This window comes from Crassostrea angulata, chromosome 3 (genome assembly GCF_025612915.1).
Source record: "Crassostrea angulata isolate pt1a10 chromosome 3, ASM2561291v2, whole genome shotgun sequence".
NCBI classification, from domain to species: domain Eukaryota; kingdom Metazoa; phylum Mollusca; class Bivalvia; order Ostreida; family Ostreidae; genus Magallana; species Magallana angulata.
Genome location: NC_069113.1, coordinates 51,513,811 through 51,530,440, shown reverse-complemented (window position 1 = coordinate 51,530,440; position 16,630 = coordinate 51,513,811). Strand labels below are relative to the sequence as shown.

General features: G+C 32.4%; 2 protein-coding genes across 2 annotated transcripts; one reads left to right on the top strand and one right to left on the bottom strand.

Moving 5' to 3' along the window:
• Positions 1-920: 920 nt before the first annotated feature.
• Positions 921-5,407, top strand: LOC128177197 (NADP-dependent oxidoreductase domain-containing protein 1-like). The gene is made up of 5 exons (XM_052843794.1): positions 921-1,155; positions 1,303-1,499; positions 3,003-3,344; positions 3,835-4,021; positions 5,074-5,407. The coding sequence occupies exons 1-5, from the start codon at positions 953-955 to the stop codon at positions 5,243-5,245; spliced, it is 1,101 nt and encodes a 366-aa protein (XP_052699754.1). The 5' UTR covers positions 921-952; the 3' UTR covers positions 5,246-5,407.
• Positions 5,408-5,505: 98 nt separating this feature from the next.
• On the bottom strand, positions 5,506-16,270 carry LOC128177198 (uncharacterized). The gene is made up of 7 exons (XM_052843795.1): positions 16,183-16,270; positions 13,950-14,053; positions 13,757-13,862; positions 10,948-11,087; positions 9,492-9,845; positions 7,559-7,584; positions 5,506-5,736 (listed from the first exon to the last, which is right to left on the bottom strand). Coding segments are annotated over exons 2-6 (678 nt in total). The 5' UTR covers positions 14,027-14,053; positions 16,183-16,270; the 3' UTR covers positions 5,506-5,736; positions 7,559-7,583.
• Between the last annotated feature and the right edge of the window lie 360 nt (positions 16,271-16,630).

Here is a 16,630-nt window from a genome sequence, read left to right as displayed (position 1 = left end):
TAAATAGTCATTGTTTTAACTGTTTATCATTTTTAATTGTTCAAAATTCACCAATAGAAGGCGTGTGGATAAAGGTTATGTAGTAACATTAAGGTCACTATTCATAATAAAAAGATAATTTGGATTGAAAAGCATTTTTTCCCATTCTTTTTTGCAGTACAAGATATTGTAAGGTCCTATGTAGGTCTATTTCACCTAAAGAGAGCTTGTGGGAAAGGGATTTGTTGTGACCTTGAATAAATAACACTTTTAGGTCAAATGTCAAGGTCAAAGAAGATCTTTTACTGTACAAGAACTCATTCTTCTCCCCTTGGCCTAGAGACATTTGCTTCTGTGATGAAGAATTGGTATAACATGAGGGGTAAAAATTTCATAGCAGAAAAAAATAAATAGTCTGACAAGTTCCTAGGTCATATCTGGTTCATACTTCACCCTAAACAGTCAAAGAGTGTTAAGGTAGACGTGTAAGACAGAAAAGCAAAACTTTCATAATATTGTTCTTTTTCACCCCCCCCCCCCCCCCCCCCCCCCTTTTTTTGACATCTGTCGATATTATGTGAATTAATTTTTAATTTCGAAAGGTAAAAATTTTAAAATCCTCAGCGCGATTCGAACTCATGACTTAGAGATCCATAGTGAACGATCTAACCCACTGCACAACTTTGGGAAAGAAACTATAAAATCACATTTCATTTTATTGTTCTTTCGATAAATAGGCCTATAGTGCGTCACAACATGGAAGTGTCCTATACCACCTTAATTAAAGAATGATAGCATGACGTATTTGGACAGGGACGTTCCTGATTTAATTAAAAATAATAATTTCACATTGTTACAGCGAGCCCCTTTTGCTTTTTTGTCATGGAAAACAAGAAGGAAACATTTCTAGTTCACCTTATTGAATACCGGTAGGAGAAGTCAGTGCGCGTGCGCGGGCTTTCATAGATACAAAATGGCGCTTATGAAAAGACTTCAAAAGTCTGCCGTTGAAATTACTCCAATTGATATCACACATAATTTAGAGTCTTTGCAGTTTGAAAGTGCACTAAACGATGAAGAGAAACAGCTACTTGCATTAAGAAAAAGGTCACATGCAATGGTTGTGACTGCTTGCACTCAAGCTACGTTTTTCGCGAACATACTCCATGAGGCAAGGTGCGTTGAATATCTATATCTCTCTCTCTTTCTCTCTCTCTCTCTCTCTCTCTCTCTCTCTCTCTCTCTCTCTCTCTCTCTCTCTCTCTCTCTCTCTCTCTCTCTCTGCTTTCCGTGTATATATGTATAGTGTAATTTTTGTTGAAGGCAAATAAAAAAACAAATGAAGAGTCCACAAAAAATGACAGCAAAGATTCTGCAAGACAAAGAAGCTAGGGATCCTCTCAAAGTCGGCATCATTGGATGCGGTCGCCTTGGCAGTCAGTTAGCCCACTGTCTTTTGACCTATGGAAGGGTTAATCCTAAAGACATGAAAGTATCGACCAGAAGACCAGAGACACTAGGTAAAAAGTTTTGCATGAAATCTGATGCTTTACAATGAAGGCTAATATCCATGGTCCATTTAACCTCAACAGCTACAAATGGTGCCGTATGCTTCCTTTATCTGGCAGTTTAAATAAGTCCTTATAAACTTATCTTAATATGTCCTCAGCGGGAAAGACTATTTATGAGGAGGGAGGAATGTAGTTGGGGCTATATGGACCATGGATATCGGCCCGAGTAGCTCAGTGGTAGAGCTCTTGACTACTGTATAGTTACAGGGGTCCGAGGTTTGATTCCTCTGTCCAGCCTTCAATTTTCTGTCTTAAGATATTTATGCAGCACATTTGGCCGATTATTAATAAGAATACACATGACATACCTGTGATTCACAGAAAAAGAAGTGCAATTGAAATCAATGAAAGGGGAAATTTCCAAGATATATCTTCCTTTAGAAAAATTCCCAGGAACGAAAAAGATTTCTAATGGAGATTTAAAGGGGAATGGTCATGATTTTGGTCAAATTTTATTTTTCTGTTTTTATTAGTTAAAATGCTTTATGAATGCATTTCTAATGATCAAATGAAATTTGGGTGCCCGTCGATGAGTTTTAAGCAAGATACAGGGCTCACAATTCTTCGTCATGTAAACAAGGCTCGTGCCCTGTTTTTGTTTTCATAGGTTCAATATACCAGTAAAAATATTTTTCAAGATGATTTGTCTATATTCTTATTCATTTTAAGCATAAATAATCAGTTCCTACCGATTAACACATTCATTTTAGGTCTTAAACTGGAGTTTTAACTTCAACATTCAAAATGTAAACAAAAGCCTTGTTTACATAGCGAGGAATAGTAAACTCTGTAACTCGCTTATAACTCAACAAATGACACTCAAATTTTGGTTGCCTATTAAAAATGCCTTACTGAAGCATTATAAACATTAAAATTGAAAAAATAATTTTTGACCATAATCGTGACCATGCCCCTTTAAAATGTGGAATATTAACATCTTTTCTCCATTCAAAAGTCTCCGGAATACCTCGCGCAATTTATCAATGTTATCATCAGGGTCTGCTTCGATACAAAATCCTTATTGACATCACATTTTTTAGCCATATATTGAAACCTGATAAGATAGAGGGGGGTGTTTAAACAGAGAATTCTCGGAAATTTTTCATACTTTTAAATGAACATCATTTGAACCCTGAGGTATTTATTAGTATCGAGTAATTAAGATAGTTCTTCATACTTTTGAATGAAAATCATTAGAATTCTGAGATACATGTGTATTTATAAATATGGAGTAATTAAGCAAATGTGAATCGATGGTATCTTGGGACAGAGTATATATAAATTCATTGTTCATAAACTCATTTCTGCTTTTCTTTAATTCCGCTCTAGGATTACAGTAACTTCAATGCAGACTTGAGTGCCTGTGCACTGATTCTTTATAATTTTGAATATACTTTTTTTAAAGTCTTTTTTTACCTTGTGTATAATTCTCCCATTTTTTTCTCTTTTCAGAATACTTGCAGAATAAAGGTGTTGATTGCTTTCATGACAATATCAAATTAGTGTCTTTATCCCATGTGGTATTTATTTGTGTTCTACCATCTCAAATTCAAGTAATGGCAGAGGAAATAAAGGAACACATTTCTGGACACACCATTCTCTATAGTTTTGTAGCTGCATACTCACCCCAAAAGTTGAAGCAGATTCTTCAGACTAATCAAATTTTAAAACCAGATCTATCATGGAATAAAGAAAGTGAACAAAATTCATGGGACTGTTCAGAAAATGTCAACACTGCATTAGAAAATCCAGTCACAGTGGAAAAGACTTGCCCATTTGGAAACCTAAAATCAGGTTTTTTTTCTTTTAATGTAGTACTTTCAAATGAATAATACTTATGTCTGGATTTTTTGCATATCCAAAAATTTGCAAAATGGGCAAAATGTAGAATTTTTTTAATTTCGTCAGTCATTTTTGTGATTTAAAAAGTTCCTAACAGAACAATACTGAATTTAATTTCTGTGTATTGGATATTTTTTGATGTAAAAGGGATTGCATAAAAAGCGAAAATTTAATACAATTTACCGGTATTTATACAGAAACTGGGTTAGCATTTTCACAGATTTTAGTACAATATTAATCTTGCTTTTTATTTTATTGTGAGTTGTGAAATATCATGAAATAATATCAAAAGTTTGCGCTTGAAGTTATATAATCTCGCAATTAAAATGATGGAATCATGTAATTTAGTCTGTACTTTGGGGAATTAAGACTATATTACCCCAACCCCCACCCCTTTTTAGTTGCAGAATGAGTACTGGTGTTTTTTTGTATTCTCCAATAGAAAGTGTAATATTGACCAATGAGAAGTTTGGAGAACTGATGATATTTGCCCTTCTAAACATGTGTACAAGCCTGCGACTGAACAAGTCTGACTGCCTCTCCATTCTCAACTTGACGCTCTTTGGAGGAATCTCCGAAGATAAACTTCAAGAATCGGACTTCATTAAAAAGACTCAAGACAGCCATGGGTAATATACGGTACTTCAGATACTTCTAACAAATGTATTTAATTTAATTTACAAATAATGTTTGAGTGACGTGTTAGTTAGTTGCATGTTTATACATGTATAAAAGCATTTTCAAAGTAATAGAAATCAATATCTTGCTAATTAATAATAATATGCAAGCTGTATCAATTTTAAAGCTGCTTGGTCCAATTTATATCAAATTTTATTAGTGCTTTTAAACAACAGTTTTGTTAGCATGTTGTGTTTAATAGGCATCAAAGTAGTTTTCCCAGTAATTTAATTCATACCTCAATCGGAAAATGACATTCCAAATTTGTTCACAAACAAACCTTACATGAAAGGTTACCACATTATTTTGCACCTTATTAACACTTGCCCCCAATGTCAAAGCAGGTATGCTTGTATTACGACTTTGACATTTGCTATATAAATAAAGGAAATAAGATTTCAAAAATGTCTTGGCAAATCAAAAATAAAACTTAAATTTTTTTCAAAAATATTTCAAAAGATTTTTTGTGTTTACAATCAGTGAATAAATGTGGTTTAAATAAACCTATTCAATAAGGCGACGAAACTTAACGGTTCCCTTTTCTTAACAAGCCAATGATGCATTTGCTTTGTTCTTTTGAGGTCCAATTCTAAAATAATTTTTTTTTACTTTACAATGTATATGTATTTTATTTAATTTGAAAGGAGACCAATTCTGCTAGTTTAAATACGTGAAAGTCAATAACCTTTAAAGATAATTGGTTTGTTTATACATGTATATTAAAATTATTTGATACCATTTTAGTCAAAATATCGGACCAAGCAGCTTTAATTATTTCAGTTGTATTATGTTGCTATCCAATGGAAACAACTCTATATATATCTCCATGCAATGTATTTTAAAGTTTGTAACTGATAGAATTTGTCAATTTTTAATACATGTAGTTGAACTAGTACCAGCAGAGAGAAAACAACACAAATCTAGTACCAGGTAAATTACCTACAGTTTGTTAACAGTAATGTATATGGAACTGATTCAAACATATTGTTTGGGATATTTGCAGTGTTTTCCCTAAGTTTGATTTGGTGAAGATATCTCAGATTAACACTTCAGTGCAGAAACGTGTGTCATCCAGTGAACATTTACGAAAAGCTTTCATAAACAGATATATGATGATGTTTGAAGAGTACTTAAAAAGGAGGGCACTGCTTGGGCCAGACATGGAGGAGTCTTGATGAACACTTGATGCGGTCCTTTATCTGTGATATTTTTGTACTGCTTTACACATGTGACTAAAAAAGTATTTATTTCTGAACCAAATAAACTATTCAGAGTACAATGTATGACATTTGTAATTCAAAATACACCTGAAAAAGTTAAAATAGAAGGTAAAATGTGTTTTTCTTTCATTTATGGCAGGTTACTGGACAGATATTCTAATTTGTGTGTATTTCAAATTGTAGTTTAATTTAAAAGCATAAACAACAGCTGTGGATATTTTTCAAAAGCCATTTTATTAAAACTTTAACAGTTCAGTCATTGTACGTTAAAATTATAGTGTCAGTCCACACAAAGAATGTGTCAAATTTAAGAGTTCACAGTTCGCTCTTTTGAAATCCAATAATTCACGTTACAAACATCATAAATGTAAAATTTAAATAATCACTATACATGATCATTTCTCCCACTTTGATTCTCTTCATCTATAAAGAGGTAAGGTAAGTACCTGAAAACATAACACATTTCATGTTTATTCACCAGTTCAAGGCCCTCTTGGGGCATGCATAATTTAAACAATAATACATATTACATATTTATCATCTTTAGAAATATTATACAGTTTAAAAAATAGTCTAAAGTGGTATTAAAATTTTAAGGATCTGTGAGTAATAGTTGCTGAGAAATCTTTGACAGATATTTGTAGAAAAAAATTAATTAAACTAAGATTAAACAAAGTCGTCATTCAACAAAAAGTTGACATCTGATTGATACAAAAATTTATCCAACCATATGGCATATCTAAACAAAGCTTTGTTGAAATACAAGCATCTGTGATGAATATTTGCTGAGAAAACTTTAATTAAAAATTTGTTTAAAAATTAAGGCTAAAAATAAACTTATGGCATACCTAAACAATTAAAGACTGTGTTAAAATTGATAGATGCCAAGAAAATGTGACAGAAATTTGTTAGGGACAGACACACAAGGGGGTATAATGATGATAATTGTAGTTAAGAGTGGTACAGTGTATTGGGACATCTGTCAATATTGATGTTGATTAAAGTACATAATAATTGAAATACAATCACCAGTTTAGAATTTTCAAATTTTACAATATTTAACCAAAAAAAAAATAGCTTTTAAAATATTTGGAGTGATAAAATTTTAAAACCCCCGGCGGGATTCAAACTCATGACTTACAGATTCATAGTAAACCCTCTAACCCACTGCGCTACGCTGATAGGTGACAATAATGGGAAAGAAACTACTTATGTAATTACATTTGGTTTTATTGTTTATTTTGATAAACAATACGTCACAACATGGCAGTGTCCCACACCACCTTAATTTGTGAAATTGTCCTGAAGTACAGGTTTGTTAGACAAGCAAATCAAAAGTTGATTTCCAAAAGACAAGGTAATGGGAAGCAAATTGGCTGAAACTGAAGGAATTGTTTATTTAAGGTATCTCACTCCTCACATTTTGATTTCATTGTGCAGATGTTCATTATATTTCAAATGAAAGTGATTTTATTAATATAGTCCTCACAGAAAGATCATCATTTCATAATCACACAACATTAATTCATAAAGAAAATTTATTTGAATTCAATAAACAAACAAGTTTTGGGGGAAATTATTTTCTCATGCAGAGGGTTTTTTAAACGAAAATGACAGAACAAGCAATTTTATGAATTTTCAATTACTTTTCTTTTTATACTCTTGGAAGCCATATATCTAAAATTTGACATCACTGACCCCCCATGTTTTATTATGTCAAAATGATTCTGATTACATATCTACATGTATATAGACAAACTTGATAAATCTTATATATTCAAAATGTTTTGATTTCAAATCAAAGTGTAACTATCGTATTATAGAAATTGTCTATATAAGTGCAATCCCTCTATTCAGAGTGACCATTGTGCATAATTAAAACAATATTTCAAGAAAAAAGTTTGCTTAATGAAAATACTGACAACTAATCCTAATCAGGCTGAAATCGCATTTTAGGTGCAAAAAGGTCAAATTTAATTGGCCATAACTCAGAGGGATGAACACTGACCTCCCATTATCTTTGCATTTTTCAAGTTTGTTATGCCTACAGATTTCAATGATATACTTTTAAAAAATTCTTGATACAAGAATATTGAGGAGTGGTATATACCTTAACAGTATTGGAGTACTGGATGTACATGTATTTCATAATATATGGCCATGGTTTTTTAACAAATTGATTTAGATATGGAGTACCTACGTAGGTTCTTGAATTAATTTCTACTGGTACTTAAATCTGTGATTTTGCTACATGAAAAATGCTCTTACCTTGTATTCGTTTTAGCCAGGGAGATCTGAAAATAAAATAAACTGTCATTCTAGAGAAAGTGAAATAATACTAGTACAAGTAAAAACACTTTATATAACATATATTATGGGTGATGTGCAACCATCTTTTACATTTGAGAAGAAAATGTAAGCAAACTGGCTTGTTTCTGCACAAAACTTACTAAAACTGTTGTCTAAAGATGAAAAAGCAATAAATATGAGGTTCTACATGTTGTTTTGTATGCAAATTATGCATTTAATTAAGAAAAGAACAATGTTTTTTAGACAAAAGTTTTGTGCAGAAACAAGCCAGTTCAATGTTTACATTTTTATTCTCAAATGTACAAGATGGCCGTCCATCTCCCTTAACTATACAACTTATGAAAAGTTTCTTTAAAACAGTTGAACTGTCAAAATGCCTGAATGTCCCAAAATATGAGGACTGTTGGAAAATTATTGAGACATTTAGTCTTATTCCTTTGAAAAAATAGTTAAACCCTTGAAAATTCACCAGAAAGTAAATCAAAATAAAATGTATAAATGTTAAAGTTTTTTAGTCCATGACATTATATGAAAATTATTGAGACATTTGGTCTTATTCCTTTGAAAAAATAGTTAAACTTTTGAAAATTCACCAGAAAGTAAATCAAAATAAATTTATAAATGTTAAAATTTTCTAGTCCATGACATTATATGATTATCTTTGGTCAGCTGACAAACTTGCCCAAGCTTATTATATTTTATATATCTTAAAGTTTCAAATCAATAGAAAACATGAAATATTCTTTATTTCTCATTTATTGTTTTCCTTTTAGGAAGTAAACATTTACATTACCTCTCCATTCTTGATTTTTTACTGAACAAAACTTGAGTTATTGCTACCCAAAAGTTAAATAACTGTTAATTAAGCGTCAGTTATGTCATTATGTACATATTTAACATCAGTTGATGTGTTACCAGTTCTTGTTATTACATCCCTATATTTTCGTTATAGTTAAACCATCAGTCAAAAAGCCTGATAAACTGAAGCGCTTGATCTCTTTCAAGAGCATATTTTTTGTTCATTAATAAGCAGTTTCTTGGACTAAAATTTTTTTCCACTGAAATTTTTTTCTTCCGAGATTCTTACCCATTTTTATATACACTCATTGTGCAGCTTTGGCATCAAAAGTCGATATGCCGGCATAGTCAGACATTTTATGGCTTGTTAAATACAGTCAAACTTCGTTATCTCGAACTAGATGGGACTGTTTAAATAGTTTGAGATATCTGAGTATTCGAGATAATTATTGATAGTAAAATACTTAAAAATAAGAGGTTGGGACATACAAATCACTTCGACATATCCACTGTATTCGAGATATCAGTGTTCGAGATATCAAAGTTTAACTGTTTACTTATTCTATTTCTGTATATCAACTCAAACACAAAGGAAATTTGAACAAAGATCAGTCACAATAAAAAGTAATATGAGAATATCTCTATAACTTGATTTATTTTATTATCTGCACTTTTAGGTCTAGAGACACTTAGTAAGTAGAGGTTGAAGTTTTTTAATCGCTGAGTTAATGTCTGTGCCGGGTACCCTGACCATTAACTAGTTTATGTACCATCAAAAACAAAATACCGGTACTAAATATTTCATATTACTTTGTTCAATTATTTCTTAGGGTTTTTTTAATGTCTATGCCAATTTTCACTAATGTCTGTAACTTAGAAAGAAAAATATATTGATTGTCACAATAATCTCTGAACAACTCTCGTACATACATGTACTTAAAATAATATCTAAAGTTTTGTTTTTTTTAAAATAACTTTTTCTACAAATATAATTAATATATATACATGTATATATATAAAAAGAACATCTAATGCTGAAACATTAAAGGGCAAGATTTCTTAGATATGTAATAAATTTAGCAGTACAACATACCAATGACGAGTTCCAATCAAAGAAAACAAACATGTCCAAAGTATAAGATAGAACATCATCCGCCTTAATATTCCAACGGGGTGACTGGAGTGATAATAATGATACTGATACCGTCCACTCCAATACCGATCATTTCTCAGATTTCTACCAGCTCCAGACTGAAATATATTTTGAAAGGCCTGGCGTTGTCGTTCATTCTCTTTTCGTAATGCTTCATCCATCTCATTATCTCTATACTTTCCAGTTCGATATCTCCAGTCCTCCATATCTTTTTGTCTTTGATGTTCTCTGGCTTTTTCCTGGTAGTATTTTCTAATGAAGTCAGCGTCGGAAGATCTAGCTGATCCATAGTTTCTGGATAATTTTTTCAATTGCAGATATTTATCATTTATCTACACAGAATGAGCATGTTGTACTTTTTATATACACAACTTTATGGTTAAGAGATGTATTTGATATAAATTCACCAGGGGTATGTACCAATCCCAGGCATCTGACATTATATATTTCTTATATCAAAAATATATAAACCCCCTATCTACAGGCACGTAGCATCAGGAGGGCCTGACCCCACCCGTTTTTTTTCGCAGCAACTAATTTTTTTTAAATTAAAATATAAAAAATTGAATTATCATGGAATTGCCCCACCCCCCCCCCCCCCTTTTTTGGGAGTATGTAAAAAATTGGTACGAAAGAAAGGAAATTACCGTAGTAGTGATTCAGAAATTGAAGTTTTAGATATACTACTATACTTTCCATTTTTTAAATGTCAAACAAAGAACAAAGTACAGTTTCACTCATATTTTGCCCTGTTCTTAAATAATTTTTTTAAATACATGTATCACGAAAAATTGAAATGTAGCATTTATTTACACATGAATACCCATAGATTAAGAATCTAATTAGTTACCTGATTAGACTTTCACAATGGTAATTGTGACGTCATTAAAAGTATATTTTCCCGTATTTTTTTTTAAACTAAGCAGACGTCACCAATTTTTCAATGGTTATTTGAATAGAAAACTATGTCCGCAGCCGTCGCCCAAGATGAAACTCACATTATAACTATATTATGTGATATCACATAAAATCAATTCATTTCATTCTGGGCGACGGCTGCGGACACATTTTCCTCTTCAAAACTAGGAGAAAATGTGTTACTTTTCATCATTTTTTACTACATTTTAGAAATATGACAAAATGTTGAAGTCATTATCCTTTTTTGAAATCAGAATAAGGGTGTATAGCATGGTACTTTATATACACATGTATTAAAGATATTGTGTGCATATTTTCATGAGATTTAAACAACTTTGGAATTTTAGGGCAAATATTTAAAGAAACCGTACCTTCTTCTTTATTCATGAATTCCGTGAAATCAAAAGCTTTTGCAATCAAGATCATTTTACATGTACCTGTCTGTCCTGACATTTCTTTTTCAAACCACAAAACTTACGGAGTCTTATGTGAGGCCCTGTTAATCTTCACATCATAGCATGCTCTTTCTACAGGGCTACTTAGTACATTATAAGCTTCTTGAAGTTTCACAAATCTTTGTTGAGCTTGTGGATCATTTGGATTAGCATCAGGATGATGCTGGCAAAAGAAAGATATGATAATTGGTGATTTTGTTTTTTAATACATGAAAATTTTAAAGCATCAGAAATATGGTACTGTAAAAGTGGTTATTTACGCATGGGGGAATTTACACATGTTACATGGTAAGCTTGAAACCGTGTTAATTACCCCCACATGTATGGTAGAAAAATTCAAACATGTCACGTGTTTGGTAAGTCATGCACTGTAAATTTAATACATGTACCAGTGCAAATTGTTTGACTCCTGAAAACGTGTACTTTACCACCAGTGTAAATAACCACTTTTACAGTAACTGACAAAATGCACACAAGAGGCCCAAGGGCCACATTGCTCACCCCCGCAACAATAGCTTTAACTCTGATCAAATTAGCATTACAGTATCAAAAATTCAAAATCAAAATACCTTAACTAAGTACAGTAGATCTTGCTCAAAAAAAATTTAAAATCTGCCAATTTTTATTCACATATTTATATGGTAAATACCAAGCCCTTTTTCTTGTTGTACCTGTAAGAAGATTTTTCTCTTTTCCTATATAACCCCCACCCATCCAGCTTTGTGGCCCCAATTTCTCTATGGAATTATGGTTTCATCAAACTTTAATCAGCACAACCTGTGCTTTCACACAAGTTACTGCTTTTTGAACTGAAAACTTTCCCAGAATATTTTTTAAAGATTTTCTCTATATATTCCTCTGTAAAAATGCATCTCCCCCATTGTGACCCCACCCTACTCCCGAGGACCATGATTTAAACAAACTTAAATCTACACTATCTGAGGAGTTTGAGCTTCTGGCCTAATGGTTATTAAGAAGAAGATTTTTAAAGATTTCTCAATATATTTCTCTGTAAAAATTCACCCCCCCCCCCCATTGTGACCCCACCATACGCCCAGGGACCATGATTTGAACAAACTTGAATCTACACTACCTGAGGATGCTTCCTACAAGTTACAGCTTTTCTGGCCTAAAGTAGTTATCAAGAAGAAGATTTTTAAAGATTTTCTCAATATATTTCTCTGTAAAAATTCATCCCCCCATTGTGGCCCCACCATACCCACTGGAATGATGATTTGAACAAATTTGAATCTACACTACCTGAGGATGCTTCCATACAAGTTACAGCTTTTCTGGCCTAATAGTTTTGAGAAAAGGATTTTTGAAAAATGCCGACTAATTTTCAATAAGTCTAAATTACCTCCCCTTTAAAAGGGACCTGGCTGTTAATTTGAATAATTTGAAAGCACTTCGCCCAAGGATGGTTTGTGCCAAGTTTGGTTGAAATCTGCTCAGTGGTTCTGGAGAAGAAGATGTAAATGTGAAAAGTTTACAAAGACAACGACAATGACAACGCCAACGACAGACAATGGACAAATTTTGATCAGAAAAGCTCACTTGATCTTTCAGCTCAGGTGAGCTAAAAACTGTGGAACCATTGATTTAACTGATACTGTAGATTACTTAAGTTAAACACAAGGAATCTATAGAAAGTATCAGTGTAAATTCATAACAAGCATTCCTTAGAGTTTCAACATCTCCCTTTTATTTTTCTGACTGTTTTCAATTAAATTTTACATGAATTAATTTATACGGGAAATTCAGTGCTTGCAATTTGACAAAAAACAATGGAATGGCAAAATAAAGTACTTGTGTAAAATAAGGAATCTGCAGCATACCCCATGACCATGATTAATGTCGCCAAAAAAATTATACATCAATATTTTAATTTAATAAACACAGAAGCGAAAATATATGATACGAGTCAAATTTGGCCCCCATAATTACAGTTAGCTATTTTTTAAATGTTTCAGGTACAATATATTGTTAGATTATTTTTTAGAAGAGTTATCATGAAGTATATTTTTCACCTTTTTATTTGATTTAATTGCACTCATTGGCAGTATGTGACATCAGAAGTGTTGCTATTTCTATAATTCAATCAAAATCATTCAAAAATTAACATTTTTCTTATTTTTATACTTATGGGAAATATAGAGCTACACTTTGAACAAGGAAAAGTTTTTGTTACTTATCTTGGCAAGATTCATCTCTGATTAAAATATTTTGTTTGTTCAAAGATGCGCTCTATGTTTTCTGAAAGAAATACTGCTTGAAAACAACCCATTTTATGCTAAAAATGCAAAAGTGGTGGGAAAAGGTTATCTTTACGATGTCATCTTTCTAAGTTGTGGGCACTTGAATCAAAATGAAAATTATGGAAAAACATCATGTATATGGTATCTGTACAAAGTAAACAAATAATTACAGTAAAATGGTGATGTTCATCTTAGGTGACAATTCCAGGCCCATATCATATATACTGTGGTTTCATCAATATTCGTTGAATACCAATTTTCGTGGATTTCGTTGTTAAGTTAACGCATGAAATTAAATGTTCATTGAAATGCAATTTCTATTAACATTTTGTATTGATAGGGTCATTGGCCACGAATTTACGTATCCTTGAAACTGTGATTTTGATACCCTTGAATATCAATGAAACTACAGTAGTCCTTTACGAAATAAAATCAAAACAAAACTTACAAAAACTTTAAAACTTTACAAACTTCAAAATTGGTTCGCTATGAATAATCTTAATTGAATCCACAGTAGCAGGTAAAAATTTAATCACAGAAAATCAGATGCTAATAAACTCTCTCATGTCCATACCTTTTTACATAATTCTATGTATGCAGCTTTGATCTCTTTTACACTGGCCGTGCGTGGCACCCCCAGTGTTTGATAATGTGTTTTTGATTGGGCGGATGAGTTGTACCTGCAAAGAGCGTTTTTAAGTGTTTTCTTAAAGTTATTTAAAACATGAATTAAATATTAGAGTGATTTCAGTAGCATTTAATTTTACCTTATAGCCAATACTCTACATGATGTTCTTGTACAGGAATGCAGAGAACCCTTTGGGCAACATGACAAAAGATTCATAACTTATAGTTCAGCATTTCTGTTGGCCTAAAATAAAATATAATGATTAACAAAAGATTTATAACTTAGTTCAGCGTAGCTGTTAATTAATTGGCCTAAAATAAAATAAAACAATTTTGATAATGAATAACTTAAATGTCAATAACTCTGATGCATTATAAATGATCTAAAGCTGTTTGCTATTACCGATACATGTAATAATTCTGTAAAACAAATACTAGTTCACATACATAATATTTAAGCATTGAATGCTTATCTTATTACTGGCCCCTGTGTCGGAGGTTCTGGCCATAGCGTAGGGTTGATGTCACCATATATAGTCTGTCCCAATATATCCCGAAATCAGATTTTGCTTAATTGCTGATATAATTGTTGATATTTATAAATACCTCAGGGTTCAAACGTTGTTCATTCAAATGTATGAAAAATTTCCAAGATTTCTCAGTCGAAACGCCATGATTGGCTTATCAGGTTTCAATACAATGCTAAAAAATGTGATGTCTACGGGGATTTTGTATTGCAGCAAGCCCAGATGATAACCAAAACCTTGAAAAATTGCGCAATGTATTCCGAGTGTATTCCAAATGGAGAAAAGATGTAAACATTCCCCATTATAAATCTCCATAAGCAGGGGTTCAAAATTCCTCAAGCCCGACGTCCCGGACTAACAAATTCCGGATCCGGACTCAGCATTTAGAATCGCCGAAGTCCAGGGACTTGGCATCATGGCTTGCTTATCTTTTTTTAAATTAAAAAAAAAGTTCGTAAAATTAAAAATAAATCAAATTCCATCATGGATTTAATAAAACTGTGTTATTTTTTTGCATTAATGAACACATAAGCATTACGAACATTTCGAAAATACAATCCGTCTTTTTATTTTCCGTTGCGGTATGACCTGCTTTTACACATTTTCTCATGTTTCTCCCTTATGACAAACGGCAGTAAGTTTGTTGAATTTTGGATTTACGAGCAGTAATATACGCAAAGAAACGACAAATGAAAGACCCTGTGAAGAACATGAAGCCGGGGGTGACTCGAGGTGTGATAAAAATAATAATTCCTTAGACAAAACTTATGAAAAGAAGAGAATTCACGAATTCCAAAAGCCACTGGCTTGACGATAGGCCATGGCTTTAATACAATGATAAAATGAATAAAATAAAACTTAATTTCAAACATATAGTTTTTATTCATTGCAACAAATTAAAATAAATTATAACATTAGTTTTAGTGATATTTAGGTCGATATAATTTTATCTATCAATCTTGACAATGTGGACTTGGGAATTTCTTCCTCGGACTTGCCTAAAATTTACTCTTTAAGTCCTGGACTTGACCATCACCAAAAAAAAATTTGAACCCCTGGTAAGGAATCTGTTTTTGTTCCTGTGAAAGATGATAAATATGTGTCAATGAAATTATCTTGGAAATTATCCCTTTCAACTATTTCAATTGCACTTCTTTCACAGGTATGTGTATTTTTATTAAAAATCATCCAAATGTGCTGCATAAATATTTTGGGACAGACTATAGTGAATAATGGATTTAATCAGAGAAAACCGTGTTCTCTCCATCCATTGCAGGGTTTCTGGTAAATATCATGAATGCACTGTTATGATATTCATGAAACCCTCTACCTAAAATTGCGGACACCTGTCCAACCAAAGCCAATCTGTTATTACAATCCGAACAATATTTTCCGGTTTTTTCGACTATAATTTTTCTACTTTTTAAACTACCTATAGCGAGAGGTCTTATAATTTAAACCCGGGATGTAGAAGTTGGGAAAATGACTTGACAAGGGGTTAGTGTTGATTTTTTTATAATACATGGATGCAATAATGTTTAAAATGTAGAAATGATAGGTCTGTTATGAAAATTCAGGGAAACTGGAGTCGAAACATGGGTCGAAGCGTAATCCGTCTTCGGTTCCGACATTTACACGATTTCCAGAATAAAAATATTAGGGCTTGCGAAGAGAAGTGGATGTAGGCTATGCCTGTCCACTTCTCAAAAGACAATAATCACAACCCAATATCGATCTCGGTATCAAAGCGTTCAAAATATGAATATTAATATTCTGTCAGATTGTTTTACTAACTAATGAATGTTAAGGCTTATTTTGCTTTTACGTAAACAAAAATGTCACAAACCTTAAGGTCAACCTCATAACCAGAAAAGATAATCGAAAGAGTAAATGTAAAACCAAGCAAACAAGACGGACGGGTTTTCCGGAATATGACAATTTTTCTTGTAAAACTCAGTGGCGTCGGAAGCAAATAAAGGCTTATGGTTATGCCTACATGTAACTTTGCAAAATAATCGGGGTGGTGGTATGGGGGGCGGGGGTTCTAAGCCCAAGCCCCCCCCCCCCCCCCCCCCCGGTTCCGATGCCTATAGGAAACAGTCTGTCCCAAGATATTTATGCTGCACATTTGGACGATTTTTTATAGAAATACACTTACCTGTGAAAGAAGTGCAATTAAAATAGTTGCAAGGGATATTTTCCAAGATAATTTCATTGACACATTATCATCTTTCACTCGGAAAAATTCGCAGGAACGAAAACAGATTCCTTACGGAGATTTATAATGGGGAATG

What these genes read in the sequence shown, in the direction of transcription:
- LOC128177198 (XM_052843795.1), bottom strand. Translation starts at nt 14,026, where the DNA reads ATGAATCTTTTGTCATGTTGCCCAAAGGGTTCTCTGCATTCCTGTACA. An exon ending in TGTAGAGTATTGGCTATAAG is followed by an intron (nt 13,863 to 13,949) that starts GTAAAATTAAAT and finishes CGCTCTTTGCAG; the next exon opens with GTACAACTCATCCGCCCAAT. An exon ending in AGGGCCTCACATAAGACTCC is followed by an intron (nt 9,846 to 10,947) that starts GTAAGTTTTGTG and finishes AAAATTATCCAG; the next exon opens with AAACTATGGATCAGCTAGAT.
- LOC128177197 (XM_052843794.1), top strand. Translation starts at nt 953, where the DNA reads ATGGCGCTTATGAAAAGACTTCAAAAGTCTGCCGTTGAAATTACTCCA. An exon ending in AACATACTCCATGAGGCAAG is followed by an intron (nt 1,156 to 1,302) that starts GTGCGTTGAATA and finishes TTTTTGTTGAAG; the next exon opens with GCAAATAAAAAAACAAATGA. An exon ending in AAGACTCAAGACAGCCATGG is followed by an intron (nt 4,022 to 5,073) that starts GTAATATACGGT and finishes GGATATTTGCAG; the next exon opens with TGTTTTCCCTAAGTTTGATT.